The sequence below is a fragment of the Nesoenas mayeri genome, assembly GCF_963082525.1.
Source record: "Nesoenas mayeri genome assembly, chromosome: 4".
Lineage (NCBI taxonomy): Eukaryota > Metazoa > Chordata > Aves > Columbiformes > Columbidae > Nesoenas > Nesoenas mayeri.
Genome location: NC_137540.1, coordinates 69,227,297 through 69,244,277, shown reverse-complemented (window position 1 = coordinate 69,244,277; position 16,981 = coordinate 69,227,297). Strand labels below are relative to the sequence as shown.

The 16,981-nt window shown below is 47.8% G+C and overlaps 1 protein-coding gene across 1 annotated transcript in view; it reads left to right on the top strand.

Annotated features, from left to right (window-relative positions):
• Positions 1-2,705: 2,705 nt before the first annotated feature.
• FGFR3 (fibroblast growth factor receptor 3) overlaps positions 2,706-16,981 on the top strand; it is a gene marked incomplete at its 3' end in the record, with an annotated part of 54,888 nt that continues 40,612 nt past the window's right edge. Inside the window, exon 1 of the mRNA XM_080343159.1 lies at positions 2,706-3,341. Coding sequence (XP_080199285.1) covers positions 3,167-3,341 — 175 coding nt within the window. The 5' untranslated portion in view covers positions 2,706-3,166. The remainder of the gene's footprint in view (positions 3,342-16,981) is intronic.

Genomic DNA, 16,981 nt, shown 5'->3' with positions numbered 1-16,981 from the left:
CCCATCCCCATCTTCTGGACAGAGAGGCAGAAGGGTCTGCTCAAAACATTCACACCTGGAGCCGATTTTGCTGACAGCAGCTTGGGTTCAACTTACTTCGAGACTATCAGCAGGTTGCATTTTCAGAGGGAGAGATGAACAATCTCCTTCCCAGACAGGGTTTTGGAGACGCATGAAGGGAGCAAGGGGCTTGAGCCATGCCAAAGCCCCCAAGGTGTGCAAGGAGCCCCAAATTTCTTCCCAGGACAGCTGCTTTTTGTGGTTGAGTCCCTGGTGGGGTCTGGGCAGATGGAGGTGTCGTGGGAGTGTGATGGTGACAGGCTGGGACACTGAGAGCATCACTGAGTGCGTTGTATTTCATCTGCTTATTCAGGAAAGTGCAGCCACTCATCATCCCTGAGCTGCCGAAAGGGGTTTGATTTTCATCACTGACAGCTCTGGATATTAAGGGGATAAACAAATATAAAGTTCTAGGAAGGGAATATAAATAATAAAGGGTAAAAGGAGAACAAACACATTGGCAGCAAGAGTATCCCAGCATGAAGGGGGGAATCCACGCTCCTAGCTTGAGAGGGAAGGAAAACTTTGGAGCTAATATGCATCTTATGGCATAGTAGTCCTAAAATAAATGCAATTGTGTTGTGCAGGGTTTACTAGACTATGTACATGGATTTTTTTTTATAGTAAGAAAGTGTCTGAGACATAGTCCAGAGCTGTAGTTTTTGCTGCACAGCATTACATCCCAGGTTCTGTTACAGTGGCCACCACAGTGATGAAGCGGCATCTGAAAATCTGTATTTAATCGGGTCTGTGCTCCTCAGCCCCAAGTGAGTGGGCTGCACCAGAGGTTAATAAACGGGAAACCTAAAAATATCCCACTCTAGGGAAAAGTGCGAACCTTAAAGTCCTTCTTACAGGACTATCTCAATATCCCTTTGATTTCCTGTTGTAAAGGGCTTCCAAATGTTATAAGCTTTTAGTTTGCCTCCAAATGAAAACCAGTTCAAAACCATTAAAGGGTTGAGCTGACTTGATCTGAGATGCAGACCTTCACATCTCCCAGCAACCCTAAAACTCCCCAGGTTCAGATGGGTCATTTCTGTCTTATTACCCCACTCCAGTAGCATCACAAAAGCATTTGCCTTCACCTGACATGGAGGAACAATCACTGTGGTGCTTCTGCAGTGTACTCACAGTAAGAGAAACCACCCTGGATTCTCATGTTTCTATTTTAGCTGTGATCTGGGGAAAGCTCCTGATCCTCCTTTGCTGCTTTCCTCTTGGAAAATGGGGATCATAATAGTAACAATAATGGGTGTTGCTCTTACTCTGTTGACTTTACATGAGATCAGAATTTGGCCCTGCTTTTGCAAAAACTCATCTTCAAAATAACGACGGCAACAGCTCCTGATGCAGTGTTATAATTATGCTGCTGTTGTCACTTTTATTTTTATCGATTTTCTGGCACCTCCAGCACAGCTGTTCTGAGACCAAACATCGTGCAGTTTGACACACTGCCAAGCCACCTCTGTGACGGTGAAATAACCATATTTTATTTATATGTCTGCTTTTCCCCCCATTGTTTTCATTTAAACCCACGGTGTCACTGGCGAGGGTCTCCTCTGACATGTAGGATTTCCTCACTGCAGCCCTGTCTCAATGTTTCCCCACACAATGCAACGGTATTGAGATGTCAGAGTCTCTGTGCCTGATAAAGGTGTCAAGACAGATCCCGATCGCAGCGACAGCAGCGCCAACTCTGAGCCCTCCACGGCAGCCACGAGAGATCCCCACCGTACATGCTCACTGAAAGACAAACCACACTGCCCCGATTTTTCATCTGTCCCAAACAACCTCAGCTTGACTGTTACGCAGGTCGGGTTTTTGGGTCGTCTGTGCGGAGTATTTTCAGCTCTGATAATATTTGCATCTATTTTTGGTGAATGAGCTGCTACGTCAAGGGGGATTAAAGCAGAGCTGTGACTTCTCTGTACAAAGCAGCTTGGATTGCTTGTCAGCAGTAACTGATGCATGTCACTTTGGCAACTCAGCTGTGTCGGGGGGCTCTGAGATGACCACAGTGTCCCAAATCAGAACTGGGACAGATCATCATAAATGTAACTAGATACAAGTGATATCTCATCAGATTTTATTGAAGTAGCTAGCCCAGTTAGTGACAGCAAACACACAGAGTCAATGGTAGATGTGATTACTCCCATCAACAAAAAACAGCGAGTCTGTGCGTTTCGTGGGTGAAGTCAGGGTGCCCTAAACAGGCTGGTGGCTTCACGTCGGGGTTCAGCGTGGCAACCCTGCCAGGGGAGTGGGTGTGCCGCCCATTTGCTGTGCAAGCCCTCAGGCAGAGCCGAAGCTTTGCCTTCAGTTTCTGTGCTGCCCCCCGCACTCACGGGTCCCCCTTCAGCCCACTCCCACCGCCTCTTTTCAGAAGATGCACTGTTAGATGGTCAGAGCAAGAAAACACACGGGTGTGTTCCACGGCACACGATGGAGCCGCGACCGGCTGCCGCAGGGTTTTAAGGCAACTTCAATCCCAAATACATGGGAACAGGGTGCCTGCCGCACCCCGGGGGCTTGGTGCGAGCCGCCGCCCGCTCCCAGCGGCACCCGGCCGCCCCCTTCTCCCCCCGCGCAGCCCCGGGGGCCGGGCGCGGAGCGGAGCGGGCGGCGGGCTCGGCCCCCCGCGGTGGTGGGGCGGGGCGGGGCGGCGGGGCGGGCGGCCCGGCCCGGCGGGCGGGGACATCGCGGCCGCCCCGCTCCGCTCCGCGCCGCGCCGAGCAGACGCAGGAGCGCCGCGGCGGCGGTGGCGGCTCGGCCAGGCGTGTTCCTTCTTTACCTCCCTCCCTCCGTCCCTCCATGCGCGGTGCGCGGCCAGCCGCGGGGCTTGCGCAGGTAGGCGCCCCGCCGCCGCTCAGAGCCCGGGCTGCGCGCGTCCGTTTACGCTTTTTTACTTCCCCTAGCACTTTTTTTTCCTCCTCTTTTTTCCCGCTTATTTTTCCTTTTTATTATTTTTTCTTCTCCTCCTCCGTGTCGGCACCGGGGGCGGGGGGATTGGGATTCCTCCTCCTCCCCCTGAGCGCCTCTCTCCCTCTCCCGGCAGCGCGGCGGCGGAGCGGAGCGGTGAGCGGCGGCAGCATGCGGCTGCGGGATGTCTGAGGCGGGCGGTGCGGCGGCGGCCGCGCTGCCCCGGCGCCGTGCCGGAGGCATGCGGGCGGCCTGGGGCTCCGTCTGGTGCCTGTGCCTGGCGGCGGCCGTCGGCGGGATGCCGGCGGGGCGGCGGGGCGGCGGCGCGGCGGCGGAGAGGAGCGGCGGGCAGCCGGCAGGTAAGGCTGCGCGGCCGCGCACACGTGCTCCGCGCTGCGGCTCGGACCGGGGAGCGGGTCGGTGACGGCGGGCCGGGTTTAGCGCGCTGCAAGTCTCCGCGCTGTCCCGGAGAGTGGAAGGGGGCGGATGGAGATCGCCGGAGCCGGCTTTGGAGCGGGAGTTACAAACGCGGCGCCGGGGAGGTGGCAGCGGGGCCGGGGTGAGCCTCCTCTCACAACCTCTCCGCCAAGGCTTAGAGGCGCCCAGGAGGGTAAAACAGGTTTTAAGACGATCCCTGTGCCCCAGAAGTCCTGTCCCAGCCATGGCAGTACATGCAACCCCCTGCGTTTGACCCGTGGCTGCGTTTATAACTGCAGCCGGGGAAGGAAAGGTGCCTCCGTACATGTGTAGCGCGCATCTTCAGCGCACGTCAGAAGTGCTCAGGCCATGTGTGTTCGGGTGGGAAAAAAGGAGAGTCATTTATATCCACACCTTAGGAGCAAAACTGGAGTTGCAACAGCTCCGGGTGCATACACGCTGGATCGCGGCTTAATAACTGTGGCGGTGCTGAGAAGGGAATAGCATTTCAGGGAAGGCAGTAAAGATCTCCCCTCGAGTGGCAGCACTGCAGTTGCAAGTGAAAAAAAGTTAACACTTCGGACCAAAGAAGTTTTTTTTAAAAAAATACACGGCGGGTTTGAAACGTCGTGTCTCTCTGATATGCCTCAGCTGCTACCTGAGTCCCTGTTTATTTTTCAAAGCTCTTTAATGGAAGGGAGCCCCCTCGCAGCCCCCCGTCTTCGGGATTGCATATACCCGGCAGAAAGTTTCCATTGTTCAGGAAAGGGTTTGAAGCCTGTTTGCCAAAAAAGTGACAGGGGAATAAATGGGCTTCGTGGAGGCTGGGGGTGGGGGCATTACTTTCATACCCCTTTTGGTTAAAGCTATAAATCACACCGGGGGTTGGTTTTGTTTTCAAGAAAGTCCTAATAAAACACCAGATTCTTAGTGTAACTCGTTTGGCTCATTTTTCACAGCCAAAAGAATTGATTTATGGGGCAATATCTCAGCGACTTGGTCAGAGCAGATGAGGTCGGTGCGCGGGAGGAAGCGAGCAGCCTGTGCTGGTCACAGGGATGGGAAGCGGCAGAAACAAAGTGTACCCGGTTCTCCCCATTTTTGCCTGAAGTACATATTGGCTCTGTCACTTTGGGCACAGCTAAACCCACGGGGGTCGGGAACAACCTCGGCGGTCGCTTGGGTTTCCACCTGCATCTTCAGCCCAAGGCTTGGGGTTGATGATGTTGTCAAGTAGTGCTAAACCCTTCCTGTGCTCTAAGACACCTTTGTCCGTTAAGGCTTTAGGATAACGTTTGAATTTTAACAAGTGGTGTAGCTGGAGGCTGTACTGTGACAAGCGTCCCTCTAGTCATGTCTGTGAGCCGAGTGATGGGTTAGGATTCCAGGGGCTCTGCTGGAAATCTTCAGGACAGGCTCTGTTACCGCTCTGTCAGCTTTTTCTAAAGCAAAGGCGTAACTGTCAAACCCTCCTGTGCTCCCTGAGAGCAGAATTCATCCCTGAGCAGAGGGCTCCTATTAACCCCAACACCCAGCAATGTCTCTAGGAGTTGCCCGTCACTGCAAACTGCTGGAGGGTCCTGCAGGTGGGGAGCTGCGAGGGCAGGGGGAGCTTGGCAAGGGCAGGGGGAGCTTGGTGATGCCGGTGGTTCTCCCAGCGCTGACCACGTGTGTGGGGAAGCGTGAAGCCGGTGCTGCTCGCTCAGCTCCGTGCCGAAACCAGCAGCCCTGCCAGCGCAGGAGCACCCGCTGCCCGTCTGACCCTGGAGGGGGAAAGGTTGTGCAAAAGAAACTGTAAAGAATATAAACCTTCAGAGCCAAGTAAAAACACATTTTACTTTTTCAGTCTTTTTGAATTGAATGGTAAAAAGCAAATTCTTTCTCCTAGTCAAATGGGCCATGGGGTATTGGCTCATTACTGAGGGTTGTTGTTCGCTGGGCTTTGCATTTACAGTCTAAGGCCTTATTTTCCATAAAGGGGCTTGGAAGGATTTTTCCCCAGTGATCTAATTCTCCACACGGGTCTGTGAAGGCTGTAACAGCTACTGCTTTGTGCCTATACTCAGCTACATAAAACACACATTGAAGGGAGGCATTCTCGAGGTATGTGTATGTTTGCTAATATGAATACTCGCTATTAGCGGAGGTGGAGGGGGTGCAGGTTTTAACATCTCCGCAGGGAGGTGTTCGGCTGTTGGCAGGAAGGAGGCAGATGGCGGGGCTGTTGCTGAATAGAAGCTAAACTAAAAACACCAGGGGCCTCATCTGGGCTGAGTTTCTCTTCTCTCCTTTTCTTGGGGCTGCTGCAGGAAGAACAATGTCAAATTTCTCCCCCCCTTCTTTTTTTTTTTTATGAATGAAAGTAGAGAGGCAAGGCAGGATTGAATGTGTATGTCATTCAGGGGCTATGACAGAGATGATTAGGGAGGTCAGTGAACTCCTTTGCAGCCTTGAGCATGCGGTCACTCTATTCAGCAGCCACAGAATAGACATCAATATAAAAAAGCCCGTCCAATTTGCATTAGTATTCAGATAAAGATATTACTTCGTACGATTTGTGCATGTCAAGTAACGCTGGCTGTTTTCTTAGAGAGCAGACCAACTGAAATGGCAGCGTTTCACTTTTAAAAGTTTATGATAACCGACCTGTCTCCCATAGCTGGTGTGTATGTGTCTGTCTGTGTACAGACAGTATACATGAAAAAGGGAATTTTGTGGCTTCTTAGGATTTGTATTGCACTAGTTAGTTGCTAAAGTTGCCTATGTGTGTTGAAAGAGTTTTACAGAGAGCTGCTAATGTTTGTGCGGGAAGGGGAGAGCTCTCCCAGTCTGTCAGGAGCAAGAACCAAAGTTTCCCTGTGCGGTGCTGGAGTCAAATTGTCACCCAGAGTTACTGCACAGACAGTTTTCAAGCCAAAAGAATGCAAAAGGGGCCATTTTGGGATTTTGCTGGAGTTGAATGGGATGGCTTGTACCAATTCCTGTGACTTTTCTGCTTCGAAAGAACTGGTGCCGCAGTGGCCAAGGTGTTTTTCTTCACGCAGCTGATAGCAACCTGGCTTTTGTAGCCCTCCAGCGAGCGCCCAGCGAGGGGTCCGGGGTGTAGGGTACAGCGTCCCGCATCGCTTCGCCTGGCATATCTGAGCATTTCAAAGTTCACTCTGAAATTATAAGGGGATTGAAGTGGGTGCCAAATGGCACCAACCATTCCTGGAGCCAGCCTCAGGGTTTATGCGTTAAAACCCTCTAAAAAGAGTCTCATATATATATATACTTTGTGCGTGAGACCAGAAACCTTTTAGATTCAGTGGGCAGCTCTGCGGGGTACAGTTTTGAGATTAAAAGTTGATCCATTTGTTCTCATTAACAGCAGCAGCTGAAAAAGCTATTGAGGCTAGTATACTTTGCTAAGCAATAAAGTAAGAGGATGATGAAATATGGCTTTTAAAAATTCTATTTCTTAGCAAATAGTGAACTAGAAAGTCTGTTACGCTGCAGAGAGGGGCTCATTAATGTATTTGATACTAGCTGTATAACATCACATCTTCTACGCGTATTGACAAGGGTCACTCCAATTAAACCAGAGAGGGTTTTTTTCTTTTAATTAAGACTTTATTAACAACCACTGGGTAGGCAATGTGATGAAAGTAAATCTGAAATTTGTGTAGCCAAGTGTTGATCTGCTAATTAAATCATGCAATTAAAGTAAGCCGCTCTGACCAGCATGTTAACTTTTATGACTCCAGCAAATTTTCAGCGCTGTTTGGGAAAGCGTACCTGCCCAGAAGCCTGTGTGAATGTGGTTTTTGAAGTTAGGTGAGCACTGAAGGAATCGTGATTGCTGTATCCTGCTACATCAAGACCATTTTCATCCAGTGGGACACAGTCGGCTGCTTGGGCAAAGCTGGAATTTTGCTTGAAGCTCAGGGAGGACTTTTTTCCTCTCTATAACTCTGAGAAACAAAGTTTTTCCCCTTAAAATATGGTCAGTAAAAATGAGCTTTCATATCCAGCTATATGCTTAGAAAGCTGACCTCCCTGAAAACTTCCTGGATACGTCTGCTATTTCAGTTGGAGGCCCTAAAAGACAGGGAATCACCCCAGTTACTGAGCAGTTTCCAGTTTACAGAAGCATTTGACCAAGGCGTTTGTGACAGTGGTCTGTCAGCCGGCACACAGAGCTGTGACTGAAGGCATTAATTGGACCTTAATTTTGGTTAGGGCATGGTCTACCGGGAGGTTTTTCTGGCTGGTCGCTAAAGTGTGTAGGATGCAGTGCAGGAGCCTGAGCATGAGCCCTGAGGCTTCAGAATCGGTAAAGAATTTGCTGTATTGTTCTCGTAGTACAGCTTTTGGCAGTTTTTAGTATATGTGGAGTAGAATATTACAAATTCAGATATTTCTGTTAAAAATACAAACGAGATTCCTTCCCCAGTTTGGTGACTTTTTCCCAGCTAGGCTGGACGTGATACGCAGATGGTCAATTAAAAAACAGCCCTATTTTTATTCTGTTTCCCTGTTTGAATAGACTTTCCTCTTTTTCCTAGTGCAGCACTACACGCTTGTAACTTTTCCTGTGTCCTGGGTGTTTGTCTGGGGCTCTGCATACCTGTTTATTATTTTTTCTGACCCTTCAAAAAACAAAACAAAGGCAAAAAACATCACACTTGAAATCTCCTGCTGACTCAGCATCCTCCAAGCCATTTGGTAGCCTGCTTTGATAGAGCTGCTTCAGGGCTTGCCATTTCATCTCTTTTAATATTGGTTAGTTAATAAAATTTATTTCCCTCCACATACCGGGCTGGATGCCAGAGAGGGTCGTGGCTTGGTAAAAATTCACCATACCTCCCTTTTTTGCAGCAAATGGGACTGTGGTTCAGCAAAGCCATTCATGGTATGTGAAAGCGGACAGTCCAGGCTGCTAGGAGGAATAAATCCGATAGCACCCCCTATGCAAACGATGGGCTAAAACCATGTCTGAAGACACGTACAATGCTGAAAGTGCCTTAAAATACCTTGTTACACTTTGACTTTTTTCCCTTGGCCTCCTGCATGGCTTATCAGTTTACTGTTTGCCCCTCTTTTGGCTGTTTATCTGGTGATCTTGTAAAAAAAAAGTCCCTTTTCTCTGAAGCAGAGCTGACTGTCGCGGTGCCTCCTTTCCGATACACTCACAGCTCAGGTTGCCAAGTGCTGTAGATATGATTTAAAACTCTGGATGTGTGAAGAAGGGCTTTTATTCCTGTGGTGAATGCAGTATTCCTGTGTGCTTACCCCTGAAGTATCTGCTCCTTGGCTTGAATGACCAGGAAGTTTCTGTAATATCAAAAGCAAACAAGAACCGTGAGATACGAGCTGAGTAAAACCTTTGGTAAACTTAGTAGTTAAAATGTGAAAGGTAATCAGACATAAACCTGCCCTATTATTCTGATAGACTATCTGGGGGGTTGTCACATTCAGGTGGATAGGGACTAGCCAGGTAAATGTTTTGTTTGTTTTGTTTGTTTTATTCTTCTGTGACACTCAGGTTACCCAGTGTTGCAAAGCATTTCTTTGCAGGATAGCAGCACAGTCAAGTAACAAAACATTGCTCCAGTAACTGCTTCAGTTTCAGAAGTATTCATCTAAAAAAGGTGCGGTATTTGCTGTGGAGGGGGAGGTAGGTCTTGTGTGCTGCCCTTGCTTTCTCAAATCCAGAAAGCAAGGGAAGATAAAGAGTTGGTTAAATAAAAAGGTTATATTAAAACTTGGAAGGAGATTTCTTTATCGCGCAGAACTGTATGCAAAACAATTACCATGTGCTTACACGTTTAGCATCTGTGAGATTTTGGGGCCATGCCATTTCTGCAGGTTGCGAGGGGTTAAAAGTATTAATGACTCAGAAGTGAGAAGGGTTCCAAGTCTTCGGGTGAGGAAAGGACGCAGTCTTGGATCGCTCGCTGCGAGCCAGCTCGGCTCGGCAGGCTGCGGTGTGTGCTGAAGGCACTTTTCCCCGGGAACGCTGTGGCACGGGTACCCCAGCATTGGTGTTTGCACCCAGCCGTTGTACTGCGAGCTGTCGAACTACCTGGAAATGTCGAGCTGACACATGGCAGCATATTGGTTTGGGGTATTTTCCCTCTTTTCCTTTTCAGCCAAGGAGCCAAACCATCGCTATATCCCTTAGTTTGAGTATAAGGGTTTTAGGGAAAGGAGGTAACAGGCGATCCTGGTGCATGGCAGGGACCTGCAAAGGTGACTTCCCCACACCTGCCATTTGATAACTGATAAAAGTATTTGTCGGCTTAATTTAATACTTTTGTCTTCAAAAGTGGAGTGTTTCACAGTTGCACTTTTATTGCGCTGTACTGCCTTGTGCCGTTCATGAGGAATCTCACTGAAGTATTTCAGCTAACGAAGTTAAATCGGTAAAGCTTTGGAGACCACATCACTGCTAAATTACAAAGTTTGGGCTAGTACCCAGCGGTAAGGGAATAAAATGGATTTGAAGCATTTTGGAGTTGACTTGAGGCGAGCTGGGTGTAGGGCAGTCAGCAAAATAGCTGGGTATTGCTTAGGGACCAAACCCGGTGCATGGGTGAGTTCTCACTGATGCCAAGGGAGAGAAGCAATGCAGAGGAAGGCAAGAAGTGGAGAATTTGACTGTCGTAGAGCTCTGAGGAGACTGTTAAGGATGAGAGCATCTCTGAGGCTTCTCTCACAAAACACAGGTGGCACCCGACCTCTGTGGAGATGGGCTGAGGACGTGGTCTCCATACCAGGACTCACATCCTGGGAGCTGTCTGGTTCCCTGTGTTGCAGGTCACGGCTCTGTAGAGGAATTACCTGAGGGATTTCATCATGGCATGGAGCAAAGGAGATCATGTGAAGCCCTGAAGGTGTTTCTACTCTAGACTCCATGAGGTACCGCAGGGTAACATGCATCACCCTGGACTGACAACTCATCCCTTCTTAGTCATTCCCCCTGGGGAAGGCAAAATATACATCTATGAAAGCTTTTATTTGAGGAGAAGGGAGCTACAAGAGATGTTCCTGCATCCAGTCATGAGACCAGCCTTTATCAATCTTACACATTCCCTGTCAAAAAACTGAAAAGCTCCCAATAATTGGATTTTTGATTTTACTTTGATGCTTGGCAGAGCTTGTAAAGATTGTTCATGGCAAGTTTGGCTCTCACTTCGGAGAGTTGTTGTTTTGTTTGGGGGCTTCACCGTTCTTTGCTGCTTGTAGTCCTGTAAAAATAATAATGAGGTCCTGATCTTGCGCCTATTGAATAGTAAGCAAAAAAGCCCACATTGATTTCCAAGGGAAGAGGGTGAAGCCCTTCACAGATCGTGCTGGGAGCAGCTATTTAATGTACTTGTGGATTGTTTGGAAAGTTTTCTAATGACCCAAACATTTTAACAAGCAGAGGAAACTCACAAGTAAAAGGGTTCGCCAGTTTGAGGGTGGGGAGATGCCCCGTGCTGCTTCATGGGGACAATCCCCGGAGCCGGCTCTCCCTGACCTGTTCCTCTCAACCTGCTGTAACACAAACCTTCCCTTCCCATCTTGGTTTCTATAACTCCAGCTTTGATACAAGCCAGCAGCAGCATCGCAGCCCAAATGTGAGCGCCAGAGGCCACAGTGATGGTCACCGCTTGGCGCGAGTCCCACGTGGAGTCGAGCTGCTGCGCCGGCTGATGTCCCTTCGTGTCCCGTCCTCGGTGCCATCGTATCAGTGTCGGCCGGCATTAGCCCCCAGTGCTGTGATCTGGGAGCGGCACAATGCGCCGGGGAAAGTGTTAATAATCCCCTGCGGGGGTCCGCAGGCAGCTGGGGCTGAACTGGGACTGAGCTGGGGCCACAGGCTGCCCGGGCCATTTTTACAGGGACAGGAGCTGGCCAGGGAGCTTTCCCAGCACAGAGCAAAGGAAAAAGAATTTTCTCAGAGTGTTTGGGTTGTTTTTTCATACCTCCCACCCCCTTTTCACTTGCAGGACTCAAGCACAAGAAATTCCCTCCCAGCAAAATTATTTCAGCAGCTTGTTTGGAGACTGTAGGTCTTGAACTAACCGGTGATTTGATTTTTGTTTCAGTTTTTTAAATTCCTCTATATAGATTTCCCCCCAGGCAAGCGTTTTGTTCCTGGCCGGTAGCAGGATCTGTGCAAGATGAGCGTGCTGATTTCCCAGGATGTGCTTTGGGACATGGGGGTATCTGAGCTATAAGTGAAGAAGAAAAACCAGTTGCAATTGGAAGATTAGGGGGTTAAGAGTGTGCCCTGACAAATAACATGTGCAACCAAAGATAAATCCGTGATGAGCTTGTCTTTAATTAAAAGAATGACTGGAATTAGGCAGAAGTACCACCTCTCCTGATCTCTATCATGTATATCTGTACGAATAAAGCATTTTTGGGGAGGTAGAAGAGAAAAACACCAGATTTTAATCATCCTTTGGTAGCCGATATGTCTGCCTTCTGAAAGGGCATATTTCTCCCTGTCTTAGAGTACCCAGGCTTGTTGACAGTAAACAACTGTCACTTGGCAGTTTATGAAAGAAGGAGAATGTTTAAGAAAACATGTCCAGTTTAAATAGTTATGTTAATAGGCTGGGGATTCATGCAGAAGTGGGGGGCTGGTAAATGGAAGTGCATAAATTAACTGGCATTTACTTCGTAAGAGATGAGCTGCGAATGAGTGCAGCTGGAAAAAAGTATTTTAAAACATTCGTTTTTACAGCCGGTGTGTTTTGCATGATTCTGCAGCTTTCTATGAAAGCATTATTATTTTTATTTCAAAGGAAAACTCGGAAAGCCTTGGTTCTTGCAGCATGCGGTGGGTCGGGCCCTTGGAGGCCCCTGGGTGGGATGAGCAGTGGGGATGGGAGCCCAACACTCCCCCTGACCGGCCCTAATGCGGCTTCACGCTCATGGGCAGCACTTGGTCCTTGCAGCCGCCCTCCCGTGTCCTCAGCCTTCACTCCGCAGGGCGATTGGAAGAGGAGACGGCAAGGAAACTGCCTCCCAATTTGTGAACTGATTAATTACAGAAAGAAAAAATGAAAAAAAAAAAAAAAAGAACAAGTAAGAAACAGCAGATGGTGTCCTCTCTGCATCCCTGCCCAAAGTTGCTACAAATCCATCACCCACCTTCTTCTGAGCTTAAAAACTCATGAACGTAGTGAGTGATGAGCAACTGTGAAACATTTATTCCAGCTCGGCCCAAAGGCATCAAGTGTCAGAAGTGTAATGAGTGAGGACCTGGTGTCAGGCACTTCAAATCTGTAATTAAGCGTAAAAATAAGTTTCAGGCTTTCCAGGCTCCTGATTTCCCTGGCTTGGGAACAAGAGTATAAGCTGCTGTTGGGGGGGGGGGGGTGGTATTAGCCTTGAAGATACGAGGTAAAGCCACACTCCTGCACCCCCGGCTCCCATCCGCGTTGGGATACAACCTAAATACCATAAATACTCTGAGATTTAAATAAATACAGTGTAGATACTCTGTTACAGATGTTTCTTTCAGCCGTGAGTATTTCAGAGGGGGTTGACAGCAGCACCTTCTTTTGCCCTTGTTTCAGACAGAGCAGAGAAAGTTGCAGGAGCAAATGAGAACACCCAGAATACGGATGAAAGGGTCACATTTAATTTTATTTTGGCCAGTGGTTCAATTAATATTGCCATTATTTGGACAAGGAGGCAATGGAAACCCAAGCCTGAAACCTCCTGCCGCAAAAATGCTTTGAGATCTGCCCAGACAAAACGGAAAATAACTCCTAGAAAGTGTTTGCTGAGTTGTACTGGGGCTCCAACCTGTGTATTATTTAGTGAAGGTATGAGATTTCTGCCTCATTTTCATGCGTAAGTGTTCTAGCATCTTGGGATTTGAGAAGACAGTGGGCTTCTCCATCAGGGAAGTCTTTGTGGAGGGATGGGAACCACCGAGGTGGCTGGAGGGACAATGGGGCATTTCACTTGGACACTTTGGTGCTTGTTGGCAGAGAGAAAGAAGTTTTAGAAGTGTTTCTGGTGGTGGAAGGAAGGGAAAAGTTGGGAAAGTCAGACTGTGGAGGATGTGACAGGTGTCCAAAAGTGCCTGTAGAAGGTCCCTGACCATCCCTGTCCTGCTGCAGGACACTGAAAACTGCCCTCTGCAGAAGGTCTGCAATTCCTTATGGGAGCATTACAATATCTGAGTGTAAAGGTGTCTAACCTGCTTTGGGCATTACTGGAGCCTAACATAGTACAGTTTGGAGAAAATGATTATTTGAGGGCATTAAAACTACTTGAAGGGAGTGGGAACCGAGACACGCATGACTTCCTTGAACTCTCTCTTAATTTATTACGTGCAGTCCGAAACCCACCGTAATAGATACGTTTGCAGGAGACCATTAAAAGGTCCGTTCTGGTGAACCTGATGCCCCGCTGTTGCTGCTGGAAATGATAAACCGCTGCGTTTGGGGCGGATGGTATGCGATGCCCTGTGTGTGTGTGCATATGCATGGAAGCCGTTAAGTCCTGCTAATTTAGAGATTGTTTTCCAAGTCTGTTTTCTATAACTCCATAGACTTAATACAAATAAAGAACCGGCTAAGTTTCCTGTGAGAAGCGCAGAACAAACGCTAAGCGTGGGATTTGAATGCAGAAAGGTGAAAACACAAATGTATACAGCAACAGCAAGTCAAACAAGCTGAAAAAATATTGTAGGGTTGATTTAACAGAGCAGTGAACTCAAAGCTGTCTAATCCCTTTAGCAGCCTTCTTTAAAGAAAAGAAATAAAAGAATTTTTGACATCTACTTTTCTTTTGCCATCCATCCCAACTCTTTCCGATAATGCTGAAGGATAAGAGATGAGTTTAGCACAAGGGCAGAGTGTTGCAGCTTTAGTTGATGTGCTTTCCTTTCTAAATAACAAAATCTTCGTTTGTCATTCCTGACTTTAGATTAAATGGATCAGACTTCCCGAAAGGAGATTACTGTTAAACTTCTCCAACTTGGGTACCTGGCACCTAAATCTCGCTTGAGGCACTGAAATAACAGGCTTGGTTTTGAAAGATGCTGAGCCAGGTCAGGCTCTGCATTTAAATCACTTAAGCACTCTTAAAATCTGGCTGCTCATTTTGATGCCTAGATATGGATTTCTGGGCTTAATCACCGGCCTTTGCATTTCAAATGTTTGCCCTTTGTTTTCTTTACTAAGTATGCAGACAGAGCAGCCCCCAAATTATTTTTTCTTCCTTTTACACAGCTGAATAAAGCTAGCAGAGAAGACTTGAAGTTCTGTGTCCTATTACAGAGAAACAGGGATCTTTAACAAATGCCATTTTAGGTAACTCAAGGGAAATTTGCAAAAAGGGGAATATTGACTTGTTTTCATTCATGTGAACATGATCCATCATATATCAAAACCCCACAATCGGTTGGAAAAAAACGCACACAAACTACCCTAAACCTTTGCCCTCTCTTAATCCATGTACAAGAGCTGGGTTTTTGTGTTTTGTTTTGTTTTGTTTTTAAGATGTGTTTTCCCCCCACCCTGAAAGAGAGGCAATTGATAGGCTCATAAACAAATACCAAACATTAAGTTCTAATCTCCATATAGAGGAGCTTGACCCTTTTTATGGAGAGAGAAGGTAGGGGGAGGAAACAGGGCCAGGAGTTTGAGGTTTAATGCTTATTAAAGTTTTAATGGGTGGGAAAATGCAATCAATAAATTTTATTTAATGCCTCCAAACTGGTGTTAGTTTTCACTAGCTACACTGGAGAGTAGTTTTCATTTTGAAACTAGGACACTCGTAGTTGGAATGACAATTAATGTGGAGTGAATATGGTCCCAGTTGGAAGCCGATTTTTTCAATAGCATGAAAACTTTCCCCACCTCCCCGCCTTGGCTCCGGAGTGAGGTAGCTTCCGTTTTTAATTAGCGAACCAGGCAAAATTTAGCTCATTGTGTCTTTCTGCTCCTTTGGCCCAGTGGATAGCTTGGATTTCTCCATCTTGCTGTCATGAGGCTGTTCTTTTTTTTCCCTTCAGTTTGGGTGAGGAAAGGAAGGGGGGGTGCTTCAGGATACTTAGGATTAAAGTCATTGTTAGGGGGTATTTGCAGCCAGCTGCCTGCATTAAATGAAGATTAGAGGAGCGCACATTAGAAGTGCAAGGGAAATGCAGAGGAGCTGGGATTTGGGAGCTGCATAGCTGTGAACCGAAGGGGAAAGCTTGGGGCTTTATGGCAAATTTTTTCTGATGCCATGTGATCTCAAAGCCCACTTCAGAAAAGCATCACAAGTACCAGAAAAGCAGCACAAGTAATTGCCAGGGCCAGACCTGCCTGGGAATTGTAAAGGGACTGGGAGTCTTTGCATCCTTAAAAAGTTCCTCTGAGGTAAAGCTAAACTTCGGGGCCTGGTGAACTTACGTATTGCTTAAAAATTGGTTTGCAGGAGCACATGAGAGGTGGTGAGCATTTTGTTATAATTCACTGAATAGCTGAAAACCCACCCTGGAGGTCAAAACTCCAAAAGTAATGGAGTTCTGAAGGACTTTAGGAAGGAAAGGAGGGTGTAGAGGAGGAGCCCAGAAAAAAATAACTCAAAAGCGTTATTCAGCAATGCATGATTATTGTTCTAAGGATTTTTAAAGAAAGTTTAAGAATATTTCAACAGATTCAGTTTCTCTCTGTTCTTCGTGCTTTGTCGGGCACTTATTTGTGTAATCTGCCATTCTTGTTGCTAACTTTGCGAATTGCTTGGTGCTTGTCACCTACAAACCCTCACGGGGTATCCTGGTCCAGCGGGGCAGGAGGGATGGCATAGAGCACTGCTGCTGAGGAGCACAGGTTTGCTCAGGCCCTTCACGATTTAGCAGGATCCAATCCTGCCCCAATGAGGCTGGGGACAAACTTTACTGAGTCCATTGTAATGCTGGGAAGCCTCAGTGTGTACCTCAGTTTCCATAGCTGCTTCCAGTGGCTTTGGAAAGGGGTTGTGGTTGTTGCTTGCTTGCTTCAAGAATGAGGGTTTTTTGAATTTCCTCAGGCATGAGAAGCGGGAATGCAAAAACATCAGCTGTTTTGTGGTGGGATCTGTCTGCAAGATCAAATCAGGATGCCTCTGCTGTGCTGTTCAAAAGCTGGGGCCAAGTTGGCCACCGTTCTTCAGAGACAACAAGAGGCAGACACCAAAAGGATGATGATCCATCAGCACAGTCTCTTGTGTTCCACTTGGGATCAGCCCAACGAGTGTCCTGTCACTAAACCTTGAGGAGGGAGCAGTCTGGGTTGAGCACGTTTGGCCACCGCAGTTGAGTGAGACGGGCTGTGTGACATGTGGGAAAACCATCCCCGGACACATTCAAGGCCAGACTGGACGGGGCTCTTAGCAACCTGGTCTGAGCAGATGTCTCTGCTCATGGCAAGGGGGTTGGACTAGATGACCTTTGAAGCTCTCTTCCAACTCAAACTATTCTATGGTTCTATGAAACCAGTTGCAAGGGTGCGTTTGCTTGCATGCTAGGCTAAGACTGGTGGTGTCCAACGCTGCAAGAGTGGGTTGCTGAGATCTGATACAGTTCATTGCTTTACTGCTGTTGAGTAAAGCACAAAGG